We start from the raw sequence: 17,336 nt of genomic DNA on the forward strand, positions 1-17,336 counted from the left end.
GATGCGTTAATGCACAAAAATAGAAACCTTTTAGAATTGTTTTTTTTGTTCATTTAGAAAGATCTTCTAATCATCCACTAAATAAAATATGATAAGACCAGGCTCCGTCAGCTTATCAGAATATTTTTCAGCAAAAAATAATTTAATAAGAAACGAATCAATCGCTTCTTTTAAAACTGATGGAGAAAAAGAGAAGACAAAACTCTTGCCGCGATGAACAAGGATACCACAGCATCCAAGGCTAGTGAGTCCATTTTCTAGTAAAGGAATGCCACAAAAAAATCTTCTGGATGCGTCAAAAAGTTTCTCATAGCGACGGAGGAAAAGAGCTCAAAGCAGCGGAGGGAAAACTTCATCCAGTCAACCCAAAAAGGACATTATTCAATTTATAAAAATATATTTATTGTATACAGTTCTTTATATTATATAATTATTATAATTAAAGTCTCTCACTACCTACCAGAGAGTTATAAAAGTAGCTACTTGTCCATACCAATAAAGGACTTTCGATCAACAAAAGTCTCTGCGCGATAAATATCCAAATTTCTCACATTTACATTTTTCTCTCTCATTAACACTATACATAGGGATAATTTAAAAATTAATGTATAAGGCTGCACAGATAGGAGCAAAAATATGCATATGTATAAAAAAAAAAGATGTAAAACAAAATAATAATTATTTTGAATCTATAACAAAATTTGTTTTGAAAATGTTGTATTAAAATTTCAAATTGAAAGTCTACAGACTAGACACTAATTTAAATTATCAGTATGCATGTTGATAAACAAATCTGATCACTCTATCTCTACTATGTATAATGAGCAATATATTGTTTATTACATAATTTACTATTCAAGATTATCAGTTTGCAAAAAAAAAAAGAAGAAAACACAAAAAAGTGAAAATCCTTTTCCTTTTTTTTCAAAGATTTTCTATATAATTAATTAGGTGTATTTTGCAACATTTAAGCAAGTTGTACATTTTTTTTTATGGCATTGCTAGTAAAATCATATTTTTATTTTTATTGCTTTCTTTCCCTTCAGACAAACATAAATTAGTAATTTGTATTCCCTTTCAACAATTTATATTCTCCATTTAGGTTCAGTCTTTTAGTTACCATTTTCATCAATTCTTCAATTTCTCATTGTTTATATTAAAAAAAAACAGATTTATCGAGTTGTAACTTTTTTGCAGGTGTGGGAAGACGTTACAAATTTGTATCATTTTTTTTCACAATTACAATAAAAAATTTTGTTTGTTTTTTTTTTCAAAGAGGCACATTAAATAAGGATTTATTTAGAGGAATAACGTAGAAAAATATTTAGGATACAATTTTAAAGGCAATATGAAAGAAACTATCAGGTAAAAAATATATTTTGAGTATGCTTTCTTTTCACAATTTTAGTTTTTTTAACGAATCATCAACTTTGAGTTGCGATTATGTATTTTAAACTTTAAGATATTTACAATTAATCATCTCTCGCTGAATATTATACGATTCTGGGGAAGTTCTTTAAGAGTAGACCTCCATGTTATGTCCTTAAGCCTGAAACAATAAAGAAAAATATATTTATTAGAAAAAAATATTCCACCCACATATTTGAAAAAAAAAATAGTAAAATGAGGTTTATATCGCGTGCTTTTAATTAAAAAAAAGAAAACTAAAAATTTAGCGCCAGCACGGGATCTTGTTTCGACTAGAAAATTGCGAGAAGAAAAAAGCCCACAATCAATTAGCTGGGATCAAATGATGGGGTCATTCTCCGTCTCAGATTTTTCTCTTCATTTGGAACTTTAACAAGATTGCGAGGAATCTTTTATTATTTAGTTGCCGCTCGCGTACTGCGTCGCTCTATTCCTCGCCCTACATCTCTCACAGATGAAATGCAAAAACAACAATTTGACCTCAAAAGTCCATCACGTGTTTTTGTAAAATGAAATGTGACAATCAATTTGATTAGGCGGCTAAATGTGAGAAAAGTTCGTGAAAAGTGCATCGCAACATCGCGTAGAAATTGCATTACAGGCGCCATAATTATTTCAAAAAGAATTCCCTGTGATTACACTATGAATGCATGATTTATTGATCTTATTTAAAAAAAAAGGGCAATGATAAGTTTTGAAAATATGATTATTTTTTCGATATAAAAATTGTGTAAGGGCATGTGAAACAATTGACAAAAGAAATTGATAAAAAGCAAAAAATGCGTTTTTTATGAAATATAAAATTCTCTTATTTACCATGATCAGCAATTTTAATAAAAGGAACGCATAAATAATTGAAAATATAATTCATAAGACTCATAATGTCCTTAAATACAGAAATTAGTAAATTAAAATTCTATGCTCATTTCAATTTTTGGCATTGATGAAATGAAAAATAATTAATAAATTAAAAGTTTTTTTTTTTAGCAACAACGCAAAGCCCAAATAAAATGAAGCAACAACACAGTTTTAGCTTTGGATGAATACCCCTTTAGATGAAAAAAAAAAACAGTGATCTTGGGTCTGCGACTATGAACTTGGATTTAGCCAGAAAGCAAGGTTGATCCAATATATTAATCTATATATTTGTGATATTTGTGTCGTACTTTTAGCATAAATTAGGTCAAGTTTCTGCCAAGTTAGACACTCACTTTTTGTTCAATGTGCGATCCCCCCAAAAAATTTTGATGGCGATTCCCAGTGTGAAGGAAGAAATGAAATCCTGTATAGATGCATCGTCCGGTGTGAGTGATGGTGGTGACGATCAACGCAGGGGACTCACCAGTAGGGACTATCCGTTTGATTCCATGAACTCACTTCTGACCACGAGGGCACTTTGATACCCTGCTGCCCCGAGCTGATGCTACACTTTTGCTGTGCCTTTGTACGATCGAAGCTCATGAAGGTATCGGACGGCTTGTCAGATAGACGCTTGGACAGCGTGTAGTTGTGGCCATCATTATTGTCCCAGTACTCTAAGCCATTGGAGCGGTAGCACACGCAGAATTCCAGAGTTTTGGAGGCAGGTGGAAGCGTCAGGCGGAACGAGAAGGTGTCATACAGGACATACGCACCCGATGCACCAGCCACCTTGGAGAACACACAGAAAATGTCCTCCTGACTCTTCCAACTATCCCACGTGGCTCTGACGATTACCTCCTTGGTGTAATGTAGATTCTTCACTTTCACCGTTCCCACAACAATTGAGTCATTCTCCTTCACAATCACATTCTCCAGAGACACATTTTTCTCCTCTAATTTTTGCCTACAAATCACAAATGAGAAAAATCAAAATATTATGATTAATTTTTGATGAAAATCATTTTGCCATTTACAAAATAAGATACGATTGATTGGCATGCACAAGTGGGGGATCTATCTATCTAAACAAAATAGGAAGAGACAAATCAAAACTATATAATGGAATTTTCCACATATCAAAAGGAAAGTCATTATATGTTAGAAAATAATAAATAAATTCTATCTTCATTATGTAGAAAACTTTCCTGTTTACATGTACAAATGGATGGGAGGGAAAATAATAAAATTAAATGATAAGAATTTTGCATGTGAATTACCGGAATGCTAAGTAGTCAGAGGCTGGTTGCTGAAAGTCCACAACCCACTGTTCTGGTGGGACAGGACTTATCATACCCTGCGTCACGTGCGCTAGGAACTGAAGGCTCCAAAAGGGTGGCACATTCGATGGCTCCGACATCACTTTTACCTGCACAAGCTCCAAGCCTTTATCATCGGCAAATATCACGCGCTTCTTTATCCGTCCACTGGGTTCAGAATCACTCTTTGCACCACCAGTCTGGCAAGATGTGCTGAGAGTGTTGGTATCGGCGTGGGTAATGAGACACGATCGCTTGGGCAGGTTTGCCATCTTAATGGATAGCGTGTTCTTCCTTTGGTTTGTTGGCGATGCCAGTAGCACTGCTGGCCGGTAGCATGGTGTTTCGAAAGGTCGTCTATAAAGACAGTAGAAAATTGTTTTTTATGCAATACGAGGGGTCTTTCGATGATAGCTTACCTAAAATTTACTGTGCAATCACTGAGAAATCCGGTCGGTGGACTGTGACTAAAAACCGGAGGGCTCTGAGAAATCACCATATCGTAGTTCACAGGCATTGTTAAGGATTTTTATTCTGCAAGAAAAATCAAGAGTTAAATATTTGGATAAGAAACTCAATTTAATTTTTTGCAAAAATATTCTATCTAAAAGGATTTTCCAAGTCACCTCTCTCGAATTTCTAAAAATTAATTTTCAACTTTTTTTTTTTCAACAAAAATTGAAGAGAAACTCAAAATCTGAACCTATCATGTTGGCTTCTAACGGTATTTTGTATCGTATGATTTTTGAAATATGCTCTCCAGGTAAAATAAATCCCCAGGTAAAGTCGTCTGACCAAAATACCTCTGGCTAAATCACCGAACTAAACACCTCTTCAAAGCATAAAACTTATACGGTTTTAATGGTTTTTCTATTGTAATTTCCATCTTAATTAATCTCTCATCATCTCTCCATTTATTTTAAGTTTCCATTTTGTGTGCGAATTTCGAGCAAAAATTTTTTTATTCTTCAATCTTGGCGCAAAGAAAATGGATGATGGCGTAAAGAAAACTTATTGTTATTTTTGGAAGAAAGAATGATGTTGGATTTAAATTGAATTGCGTGTTGATGGTTAAAAATAGCAATTAACTCTCCTTATTTATTTTCAAAAGTCTCAAATAATCTGTGCATGTAGTAAAATAAAATCTTCTTGCAGCATCCTCTCTAAGAAGAACCTCTCTTAGAATTTTCGCACCAACACTTTGCACATTTGTTGACAAAAATGAAAATTGCGATAGAACAGACTCGTGTATTTAATATTTGGTACCGGTTGACTTAGAGAGTCTGGTTTGCCTCATGTTAATATTAGTCTGTATGCTTTTAAATTCTCTCTAGAATCTTTTTTTTTCACGCGTATTTTTGGATAAATGTTTATTGGGGGAAGAGCCAGATGAAAGAACTATTAATGAGATGAGAATATAGCCACACATTTGTTTATACTTCGTCCGATTTTGGTTTGTCTTTCATAAAAGACATTTAGGACTCACAAGGTCAAACGGTCAAGCACCTTTCTGAATTCTTATCAAAATTTGTTTTTCACGCACACTGAAAATTCCTCGATCGTGCCTCCTCAACACTTTGACTCTACTATTTGGGAACTCTGAGAAAAAAATTGGAGAGAGCTGCGTACGTCGATGAAGCAATAGGCTTCCCCTCTAATCTTTGCCTCTTGCAAAATTTCTTGACATTGTGATAGGCCAACGAGGAAAAATGTCTGTGATTTGGGCCGAGGTCAAAATGATTTCGGAAAAATCGGAAATGCAGTTAGCAAATAAATAAGTGTGTACGATGTAAAATCAAAGTCAAGCTGAGCCATAAATAGATAATATTCTCTGACTTTTTTTACATCCCAGAAATTCTGGTCAAGGATACAGCTCTATATGTAGAAAATCGCTATGGGGAAATTCCTAAGAGCAATGAGAAAAAATCTTTTTACATGAACCATAATTTGATGGTTCATTTCATGATCATGTAACAAATGTTTAGTCATTAAACTATTTATTTTTAATTATGAATGAAAGCTAAACTCGTAAACGCACATGGAAATATGTATCTTTGACTCTCTTCAGGCTCTTCAGATATTAGGTGAAAAATTGAAATTACTGTTACCATCAAAATGTTATATATGAACGTTATATGTGCTTTTAAAGGAAACAGGTTTAGTAAGATAATTTGCACATTCACGTGAAGAGTGAGAAATTGTGGAATTTATCATGTTAATAAATTCTTCAAACAATCATCAGTATCTTTCATCGTTCTAACACATTTTGCCTTACAATATTTTGATGCCTGATGAAGGAGTGCTAATGACTCGAAAATCTTTCACAAATTGAATTTAGAAATGAATATTTATTTGAAGAAATAAAAAAATGATTCACAATCGATAAAACATTTGAATTAATTTTATTCTTTTGATACAGGAGAATTAAATTAATTAAAAAGATCTGTGCCTTTAAGAACTATATACATAGTACATACATATTACTCAAGATTCAAGAGCGTTACGCCAATTTTATGAAACATTCGAAAATTTCCTTGAGACGATCTGTGCTTCTGAATGTCTCACAGCAAGAGGCCAATGATCACGTTCAGGCAGCATGATCTTTAGCATTATGTATTATTTAGTGAAGTGCCACAATTATTGATACTCCCCCCTTTTAATATGTCTATGTGATACGATTGGCGCCAATTAAACCACTTTCGTCTGGATGAATCTTCGATACTCTGTGAACCGGGTAGACACTAAGCGAATTCCAGGCACTTCCAGTAGACGACTTGGACATATGCTCTGCCTCATATCGTCATTCGGAGAGCTCCTGCGTGTGCGCGCTTATCCACTATTTCAATATTTACTATCACTTGAAATGCATAAATATAGTGTTCGTAGTATTGTGACTCACTCTGATTGTGCTATCTTAATCTCCGTAACTATCATATGTGCATTATGGCGTATTAAAGTAGATCGAGGCATTTACCTCTCTCAGGATGTTCTGCTTTTAAATTTTTTCACCTAACACACACGTGGTTTGAGCAAATATTCACATTGAGTTTATGTTTAATTTTTGATGATCTTCAAAACCTCAAATTACAAACTTATATGGGATAATTTCCTACTTTTATGGGAAAAAAAGAGAAAATGAGTTGCAAACAGAAGAAATTTCACAGCAAAACACCATAGAGATGTGAAAACATTAAATGTCTGGTGGTGGGTAAAGAAAGAGAGAAAGAGCCACATTTTAGACCTACCTCATCATTATCAGCCGGCGACTACGACCGCCAGCCGTAGCCTTCGTGAGAGTCACGCGTTCAACTCGTGCACACACACTGGCCGAAAAATGAAAAGTCTTGGCAATCATATTTTGTGTACACGCAATACCTTTTCAAAATTTCATTCTCTCTTCCCTCTTTCGAATTTATTTTTAGCCATACACACACTTTTTCAGCATATGGCAATAAATTCACAGACAGTGCTATGTACGTATATAGCTATGTTTAAGATCTTTCCATGGATTATGTTCTTGCCTGAATTTAAGCACACATAAGGTGCAATATTGTAATCGGAGATATGCCAAATTGAAGAAAAGTTACATGCTTCAGTTGCGAACATGAGACACACAAGTTGGGTGGAAAAAAACATCAGTTGATTCTTAAAAGTCAGCGCGGCTTTATATAAATTGAATTTGGGAGGAATTAATAGAGCTTTGCAGCCAAGAGTTGCCGATGCTAAAAATAAACTTTCACCACCCGACTGTTACATAAAAAAAGTAAAAAAAAAAAAAAAGCTTGAATCACTCGCCAATTGAATTTTCTTGGACTGATTTCATCAGGGACATTAATATAGCTCATCGCAGTTCAATTACGCACATCACTTATTGGAAACAATCAACTTCCATTAGTCTCTACGTACAAAAATTTATTCATTTTGAGTTTTTTTTTCGCATTGTAAATTTAAATTTTTGCAAAATCCCACATATTTTACGGGAAAATGTCATTTCGTTTTACTTTTTAAATGTTCCAAGGATTTTTTCATCAAGCGAATACCTCTATATCAAAAATGTCATAAGAAATGAATAGAAAATAGTAGAAGCTTAATTTTTACTTTGAAAAATCTGGGGCATGACAGTTTATTATTTAAATTAATTAACTATAAGCATATTTTTACTAAAATTTCTCTTATGCGATAATTGGCAAAACTTTAGGATCCTTGCTTAACTTCAAAGTATTGTTGAATGCTTTTGGTAATAAAATATTTAGATTATTCAATACAATGTTTGTACAGTAGGTACATTAAGGTATAAATTTAAGATCAATGTACCTATCTATCTAACTATTCACCACATAATTCACCTTGTCATCAAAATAGTTGCAAGAAAATTTATTTAGTATGTTTTTGGTCGTAAAATTCTCTCAACTGAATTCATTTTATGGATTTTATGCATTTTCGGTTCATTATGTTGGTCAGTACAAGGAAAATTTATGAATGAAACATTCCAACGAGCCCTCACAGCCAAGCAATGCTTTATTGAGTCTTCTATTTTCTCTATAGCCGACATTTGAGACAGAGGATTTTATCGAGGAGTGGTGAAGAAATATAACCACCAACTCGCTCAACTAGAGCCTATAATCTCAAACATTCCACATTGCTGTGTTTCTGTCTCACCACTGTCTATGAGCTGCGAATTAAGTACCTACATATAAGAGGGGAAAAAATAAGAAAGGTTTTGACGCAACTGGAGATGCATGATAAGAGCGACACTGTATTGAAAATTTATATTCTGCAAATAGTGATTTATTATTTACCCAAAGCTACAGGTAAAAGTATATGGGAGGTTTTCTTATCAATACATGCCGGTATTTTTCACTCTGTAAATTCCAGTTTGAAGAAAAATAAAATGTTGAGGGATTTTTCTTATCAAACTGATTAGACTGTTTTTTCTATGGAGACTGTGTATTTAAACAATTTGTATATGAGAGTAATTCTATTTTATTGCACTCCTTTGCAAAAAATGCTTTTATTTTTGGGGTGTCCTATCTTATCTCTATGTGCTTAACATTCGCTTTTTTATCACATTTGATTTCTGCATTAATTAGCGTAATTGCAGTGGTAACAATTTGCTATTTTTCTTCGCAACAATTTAATATAAACGTAAAAAAGTTTTTTTTTATATATTAGTTTGTTAACTTTTCCTGTGATATATGGCCTCAATCAAAAGAAATAAATAAATAAATAAATAATATAGACTTTAAATAAATTTGATAAACGACGGAAAAATGTAATTTCCTTTTTCACTTAACTCTGTGTATTAATCAATCAAACGAAAAAGAACCAAAATGAAAGCAGTTTAAAGAAAATTACAGCCCTTTTACCATATTGTGTAGCGATATCAAATGTTCGCCTCTGGGCAGAAATGTGGTTTTCATTGCGCAGAGAATTCCATTGAGTGATATTATAATGCCACCCACGCAAGGAGTTCTTGTAGTGCAAATTTATTTTCTCCGGTATAGTGCAAATTCGATTGCGATCTTGGAGGCTTGAAGTGCCAGAAGTGCGCGAAACTTAAGAGAACTCTCCCAGAATGCACACATCCGGAGACCAAATGAACTGATGTGGGTTTCCGCGCGCGGAGACTTCAGACCAAATAAATAAATCATTGTACCTTCCAATGGTATATTCAATGTGAAAACCTTCATGAATTGCATGGGAGATCAGGGACCACAAGAGAAACATTTCGCACCATAACTCCATTTATTCTTTTTTGCCTCAATTATGCTGTATTTTGCGAAATCAAGAGAACATTTAGAAATTGCCGTGAGATGATAAAATCCCACAATCTGCAGAGGCGTTTTATAATCTTCTTTTTAGGCAAATCCAGGCCATTGAACTTGTGGTGTATAATCACTCGAGAGATACTTATGTCGCGCCACTAATAGAATTCGCGCACTTTAGTTCATTCGGATCTCTTGGCCTTTAATCATAGAGTAATTACAAGTGATAAGCTGCTTGAGCTAATTTTGTAGAAATTAAGCAACACCACGCCTCTGTCCTTTTCTTCTTTTTTGGCCATCACCCTCAAAGATTATGGCGTGTGGTATTATAAAAAAAAATGATAAAGCTTAATAAAACAAGGTTCAAGAAAAAAAAACATTGCGTTGTTTATAAATTCAAACAAACTATTCTCGTATAGAATCTTAAAGAAAAATCTGAGCAAAAACATTGTATTGAAGACCTTTTTATTAACCTAATATAATGTAGTAAGAAATTTTAATGATATCTGCCCTTTTTGCCGACTAAACGTTAAATCTTAACCGATATATTGCCATTCTTCTCTCACAGCTACTTCAATCTTTAATTAACAACCCCCTGAGCTACATCAAAAGGGAATAAATTATCGCGTAGCATAAAGTCTGATGATGTGTGCAGACGAAGAGAAACATTTCTGTGAGATTCAACATTTAAGATTTATTATTCCCACATCTATATAAAATTTAATGTTCACCACATAAGTTTAATAATTTCTCTTCGATGTTGGGTACTTTCTTGGCTCTTCCCATCCCATGTTGCGCGATTGCCTTGTATCTTGTGGTGCACAACATAAACGTTACAATTTTTCAAAATATTAATTGAACAGGTTTATGCATTCTCATTTGCACGCAACCCACGTTGTCCTCATGGCGAGGAGGGTTTCGCCTCTGCCACACCAGCCCAGATTGACACACACTATGCACCGCATCATAACGACGGTGGAGTACCAACAGAGAATTCCTCCACCGGTGTATGCTGTGATGGATAATAATTTAAAGTGCGAGACTCCACAAGAGAAAAGACAGGCCGAAGAACAGGACTTGGCCGTGGCTGAGATATGGTGTGGGATGTTCGGTCTCCTTCTAGTCAATGAGTTTATTAAAACTTTAACTGCATCCAATTATGGAATATTTCTTATGACTGCTGAAGTTCTTCTGCGCGGCATTTGCGCCCTCCTCGATTAATTTTAATTTTCCCGCTTTTGCAAACATATGCGAAGGATTTTTCATCTTTTGTACTCTCTGCCCCGTTCAGTACACTTTCAATAAAGCGTGGTCACACAACAAAAAGGGAGTAAAGTGAGAAAGGTCAGTTTATTCAGCTGATAAATCACTCGTACCAGACATGAAAGTGTCACCCTCTGTGTATGCTAAAAGATTTTATATATAGCACATTGATTGTCTTTTTTGTTACATATTTTTATTCGTTCAGATTACAGCGAAAATATATATAATAAATTCGTTACAATTTCAATGATAAGACCGAACACTGCTTTTCAGGGCTTTAAATTCATGGAGAAGGAAAGCCAATTGCTATTTTGGCCTAATTTTCAGTAAATTTGCCTTAAAAAACAGTTTTTTTTTTAAATCTTGTTCCCCAATTAAGTATTTTTAATATGAGTATTAAGAGAGCTTTGAGAATCTTATTTATTTATTATTAGAATTAAAGCAAAACGATCTTGGTGAAAAATATAAATCAGAACCTTCTTAAAAAGTTCTTCTATAATGGATCGAATAAAGAATTTAATTTAGGTATTTAAATTAATGAACTCCTCAGCACCTCACTCTGTGTAATATCTTTAAATTTATATTGAAATTCAATGAATTTTTTGGAAAAAAAAAATTTGTGACCAAAGATCTCATTATATTCGAACCTGCGGCATTTTGGATGTAAGCTAAGGGCTAAATTCGTTGCGCTACGCATAAGCTTAGAAAATACTGTAATAAAATTTTAAAAAAATTCTTTGATTATCTTTTTGGCTTATTCTCATATATTATTTTTATATTATATTCTTTAAATAGGAAAAATAACATTAATATAATATAGCCACATATTATGTAGCTATAATGAGGGAAATGCGGGTTCGTGATTCTTGGGAAAAGAGCTTATTAAAACACTGAATTAAGCAAATGCCATTTAAAGATGATTGCACGATCGTTAGTTTGGATTTCGCCAAAAAAGGCTGAAACATTTCCAAGAGAATCATTTATGGACATCACTTGGGATTAACTAAAATTTCTCTGTAGGTTCTCCACAATAATCATTCATTTTCAATTCGACTGCGTGAACTTTCTAAAGGCACTTCTCACCTTGTTCAGCATGATCGCATTGATAAGTCAACATAAATTTGAATGTCTGCACTGTCTGTCTGTGAATTCAGTGGCGCGGCATCCAATATGGCTATTTTCAGCTCGTAAAGTACTTAACAATCATTCGAATTTCTTTTCGGTTCGTATTTAAAAGATGGCTGGAGTGTGTCCAATGAACCGGCTCAATCTGGTTCGCTGAAAAAATGTGTGGCTTCTTCGCGGCTGGAGACCATAGAGAGGAGGGCACCTCTCAATTTAATCACGCACTCGGCGAATGACAATGATAATAATAGTCACACTCGAGCTTTTTTGTGTGTCTTTGACGACGAAGCATTTTTTTTTTTCTTCTTATAACATAATGAAACTCCCAATGAATTGATACTCTTTCGAATGATCATTTGCATACGCAGAATTCTCTGGACGTAATCTTATTTATGATTGTCTCGGCAATGGCAAGATACTGTGAGCGAAAATTTAAGACGGTGAAATGCAGGAGGTATTTCCAGTTTGGCAAGACTAATTGGTTGGAAGAAGAAAATACGATTTAGAAGGAGATTCTACCTGAGGTGATAAGGCGAAATGGGAAAAAGAAGCCATGCTGACGAGACTGAAATTTGCATTGAGTCGCAATACAAGACCACCAGAGGTACACGTGAGGTCAATGATTGAGGTCGTTTGAGGGTTGTGGTATCACACCATATCGTTCCAGCCAGAGCTTTAATAAAATCTGGACTCAGACTCCTCGAGAAATTAATTGTGTAATTTATTGGCGACTTTCTTCACCACCACACATGCAGACACACTCTTGCTGATATCTGGATTAGTCGTAAATGTTTGTGGGAGATTCGACAACTGTTGCTATATACCAAAAATTTATATGACTCTCTACCGAATATTTCAAAAATAATATCTTTTTTAATGGAATTATGTACAACAAATACATATACATATGTTGGTAAGGTTGGTAACTTCTTTAGCAAAGGTGTTGTAGGTTGATTTTTTTTATTATTGAAATACGTTACTTTCAAGTAAGATTTAGAACCAGCCTTCCTTTAGTTTAATTGAAGTCAAAAGAGGAATTTTTAAAGAGAAAATGTATGAATTATTATTCACGCCTCTCTTCAAGGAATGATCCCCCAACATAGATTCCAAAACGATAAATATTTAACTCATTCATCATCATTTAGCATGAATTCTACTTTCCTGTGCATACCGACGGATGGGGTTGTTTTTCTTCTTTTTTTAGATATGTATGCTTTGCTCTAGGAAGGAAGTCTTTAGAGAAATACGACATAGCTATTGGCTTGAGCCCCTTACCTCATACATACTCTCTTTAGACTTCTTTACATGAGCGGAAGCACAAAACTATGTATAAAGCCAAAAAAATTTAGCAAAAATATTTCGTTTCATTTAATCTTACTTTGGCAAAGTTTAATTTGTTCTGTTATAGTTCGATAATTTAAAAAAAAATATTCTAAGGATTCTAAAGGATTAATATGTTTGTTATAGATTTTTATGTTTGAGGAGCAAGAAAAGCTTTAATCTGTATTATGTTATAGGAAGAAAACCTAAAGTCATGGAAGTATTTTTTTTAAATACCGGAATAATATTTTATGTTATAAAAACCTTGAAATTGCCAGCAGAAAGACACTTAACGGAACTTGTACAATGAATTTGGGGCACTAACTTCAAAAGTTTTCCCTTACGTAGGAAAACCATTTATTTACTTCATTTTCATTGCTTTTTAATGTGGTGAAAATTGCTGAAATAAAAGTAATTCAATAAAAGAATAATTTTCCCCAAAATCCACGGGAAAAGGCAAATTTCGAAGGTCATGAAATGTGAGAATGTTCGGGTTTCTAAGTGGAAAAAAAGAGCTTCATCATATCAATCGACGATTGTCTTTGATCTTCGGAAATTGGAGATGGAGATGAGTAAATATTTGAAACTTTCCGCAATTACAAATCCAAATACCACACTAAAATGCCAATTGGATAGAAGATGGTAGCTAAGCACAGTTAAAATAATCTTGCGTTGGTTTTATGTTATTCATTTTGCGCAAATGTGCTATTTTCGAAAGTTCATCTCATGCCCAAGCGCCGGAGTATATTTTGTGCTTTAGAACAACTGCGGCTGGGTGGGCAAATGCATGATTTTCAATTGAAGAAAATATAAATTATATAAATAGATTTTTCATTGGAGAGACAACTCGCGTTAATTCTGCCTCAAGTTGAAGGTCAAAATTTCAGGGAAATACTCTATTAGCTTGTCGCATTCTCAAATGTCCGTGGAAAGGTGACTTGGTGTGATTGTTCACGCAATTAGTAACTTCCTAAACGGACAGTTCAAGTCTCAATTGAGACACAAATGCAAAGGTATTAACTGCGAGAAAAACGTCTTACCTTTTCTGCGAGTATAATGTGGAGGAAGTGAAAATGTTGAGATTTTATATTGCACAATTCACGCACACGATACTTTTAGGTTTGAGGAAGTAGATTCAATTTGTTTTTAAATTAATTAGGTATTTTTCTTCTTTTAGAAGGACTAACTCATCACATATATAATTCCCTTTTTTCTTGACTCGATATGAGTTGGAAATTGTGAAAGTTGGTGAAATATTCACCGCAAAAGCACCAAAGAGATAATTTACAGAATTTTTTATTAAGCTCAATTCATGACTTTTGCACTTGATTTTTTTTTGTGTAACTGTTTCTTTGAAAATGGGAACCCTTAGACGGGATAATATTTTATTTAAAACAAAAAAAAAACAGAATTTAAACCACTAAATACAGAAAAAAAACGGGTGGATTAAGTAGCTCTCAATTAGATGAGAAACATTCGCGACGAATTCTTTATACCCTATCCCTGAGGGACTTGGTACAACACACAGCACAGAAAGAAGGAAGCTTCTGAGGAATTAAAGCCAAGACGGCAAGCTCTTGGTGAGAGACGTGCGCCAAGCGCAGCTACTTGTGAGTTACTGATAATGGAGTTGTCGTTCGATCGAGCTGTGAGCTCTCTCAAGAGCAACACTCTAAAGCCACATTCCCCCACTTCTCTATGTGAGCACTGATTGTAGAGATTTGTGTGCGTGTGTGCATGATCTATGAATGGCAATGCCGGCCACCTCGTCCTGACCAGCTCTCCTCGTCGAGCCCAGCGAGAGAGACGCGTGTGCCTCTCCTCCGTGAAAATCTCTGAGGCGACACACTGTCGATAACCGGCATGTCAGCATCGAGAGAGTGGAGTTCACAGAGATCAGCGGGGGCTACTCCACTTACACACTCCACTCTCTCCTCCCGTGATGAAGCTCCATAGCTGGCCTGGAGGAGTGAGAAAAAAAAAGTTTGCCCGCACATTGGAAAATCAGATCAATCTGGTTGTGTGTGCTGCCTAATATTCTGTCATACTGTACCATCGCAAAACCCAATCATCAGTCCAATTAGATGTGATGTTTTGACGCCCTCAATGCCGACCGATCACACACATTCCACCCATAAGTCAAATGTTTTGTCTAAAAATAATACCACAAAATGCGATAATTTGCTGCACTAATGGGAGCCCTTCTTTGCAAATCAACCCGAAAAAAATCATCATGCAATAATGGCGCCAAAACTCCCATCATTTGAATCACCTTCATATCCGGTTTTGTCGGAAGATTTAACATCGTGCACGTCTACCTTGAATCTAATGTGAAAGAATAAATTACGGATATTTGTTAGGCAGAAAAAAATAACACAGGAACATCACGACAGGATGATCAGAACGTTCCCCAAAAAGTCCACAACAAATATTTATTTATTTTTTGCTCTTCCAGACCAACCTAGTTGATCACGGCTTGATTTGCAAAGATTTTAGCATTATGCAAGACAAAAAAAAACAAACATTTTACATGTAAGAGGCGAAGAAAGCGTTATTTCTAAGCTGTTTAACCCAGACGTAATTTCGACGTACATTTTACCTGAGAGAGCAATTTATAAAGGCTTTTCTAGGTACAGGATTTTAGGGCGGAGCAGGCCAAAAAAATGCAGAACAAGGTAATACCAGAGATATTTGAACCTATAAGTAGAAGTCTAAAAGGTGTGACTAGAACATCTTGAATAAGGCTTCATGAAAGATAAAATTACCGTCAACTTACCGTAACAAAATGCAGCAGAAATTGAATTTCTTTTGATTATTTTCTCGATAATTCTTGTAACATTAACACTAGCGCAATGACAAGAAAAGAACTTTCTCGTGAGTTCTGTATGCTTCTTAGAAAGACATTTATGGCTACCTCTTAGTTTTACTGCAAAGCTCACTAAAATAATTGCAGGTAGGTAATTAGTACACAACCCTTTATTTTCTAGTTAAGAATTTTGAGATCAATAAATTGCCTCGAAAGGTTTTAGAATCTATACCTAATTGTAAGGGTTTTGAAAAATGACCTAAAACTAAAAAGCTTTTTGTAAGAACCTGAATCCTTTTCAGTTGAAGTAATGCTGAAGAAATTACTGAAGAAGAGATTTGAAAGTTTAAAGAAAACCATCTCAGAGTTATATCGATCTAGGGTTCAATGTTCAATGTGATTTTGATTAATTAGCCAATCTATGAACTTTCCATTGCTTTTTACTACGTTTTGGTATTCTAAGTATACATTATATTATATTTTTTATCACCAGGGGTGTGTCTTGTCATAACAATTTTCTTACAACGTAAAAGTTCACAATTCCGTAAAGTATAAAAAGCAATATTTTATTTTAATTGACATATTGCTTTATTAGAGTTCACGAGACTTAAAAAATCCAAAACTCCGTATAATTTGCAATTCAACAAATCAATTTTACATTTTCCACGTAAACAAGATTATTATTTGCTGTAATTTTCTGTGAAATGCAATTTTGGAAAATAACATCGCTTAAAAAGGAGGGGGTGGAAAGATGGAGGCAAATTAAGGTCATGTTATTCGACTTAGAGTCGGACTTATCGGGGAGGGGTTTGTTTTAAATTTCAAGTCGATAACTCTAACCGCATTTGACCCCAATATACATATTAGAGGGCGGACAAAGCAAAACAACAAATCACTCTATTTTTAAAATTTGCAATTCAACACAATTTAATCCATAAGATCTGGCTCCAATCAGTCGCTAAAAAATGCTTCATTTTCGTGTAAAATTTTCCATTAAATAGGGATAGGAAGTTTCCTAAGGTTTTTAATCTTTTTGACGTCATCCATACAACGTAATTGGGGAAAATTGGGAATTTTGAAAATAATAATGAATCCGTGGAGAGAGTAGAATTGTTTTAGACACAATTTGAATAAGTATAGGGTTCTACATATAAATTGAAAAATGTAAATAAATATAAAAAATGCATCTTGAAGAGATTTGAAAAAGTATTTGAAGAAATTGGTAAACCGAGTTTATATTCCTTTTTTTAGGACTTTCAGAGTAGCTTGAATTTTTTGATTCCTCTTTTAGCTGTGATTTTGTCGATTTTGTAAATTATTTAACTTTGTAAATGGGTTAAAAAACGACTTGATGTTTTTTTTTTACAATCATTTTACGTAAAGATTTTTAAAAAAATTGGCAATTTTCTTTAAAACTTGACGTTTCTTTTCTAATATTCAAGATTAGTTTTA

General features: G+C 34.2%; 1 protein-coding gene across 1 annotated transcript; it reads right to left on the reverse strand.

The window, feature by feature from the left end:
- Window positions 1-1,351: 1,351 nt before the first annotated feature.
- Window positions 1,352-14,733, reverse strand: LOC129797639 (protein phosphatase 1 regulatory subunit 3B-B). Its single transcript, XM_055840411.1, has 5 exons — window positions 14,119-14,733; window positions 4,025-4,139; window positions 3,567-3,962; window positions 2,771-3,253; window positions 1,352-1,549 (listed from the first exon to the last, which is right to left on the reverse strand). The coding sequence occupies exons 2-5, from the start codon at window positions 4,120-4,122 to the stop codon at window positions 1,477-1,479; spliced, it is 1,050 nt and encodes a 349-aa protein (XP_055696386.1). The 5' UTR covers window positions 4,123-4,139; window positions 14,119-14,733; the 3' UTR covers window positions 1,352-1,476.
- Window positions 14,734-17,336: the final 2,603 nt, after the last annotated feature.

This window comes from Lutzomyia longipalpis, chromosome 1 (assembly GCF_024334085.1).
Source record: "Lutzomyia longipalpis isolate SR_M1_2022 chromosome 1, ASM2433408v1".
NCBI classification, from domain to species: Eukaryota; Metazoa; Arthropoda; class Insecta; order Diptera; family Psychodidae; genus Lutzomyia; species Lutzomyia longipalpis.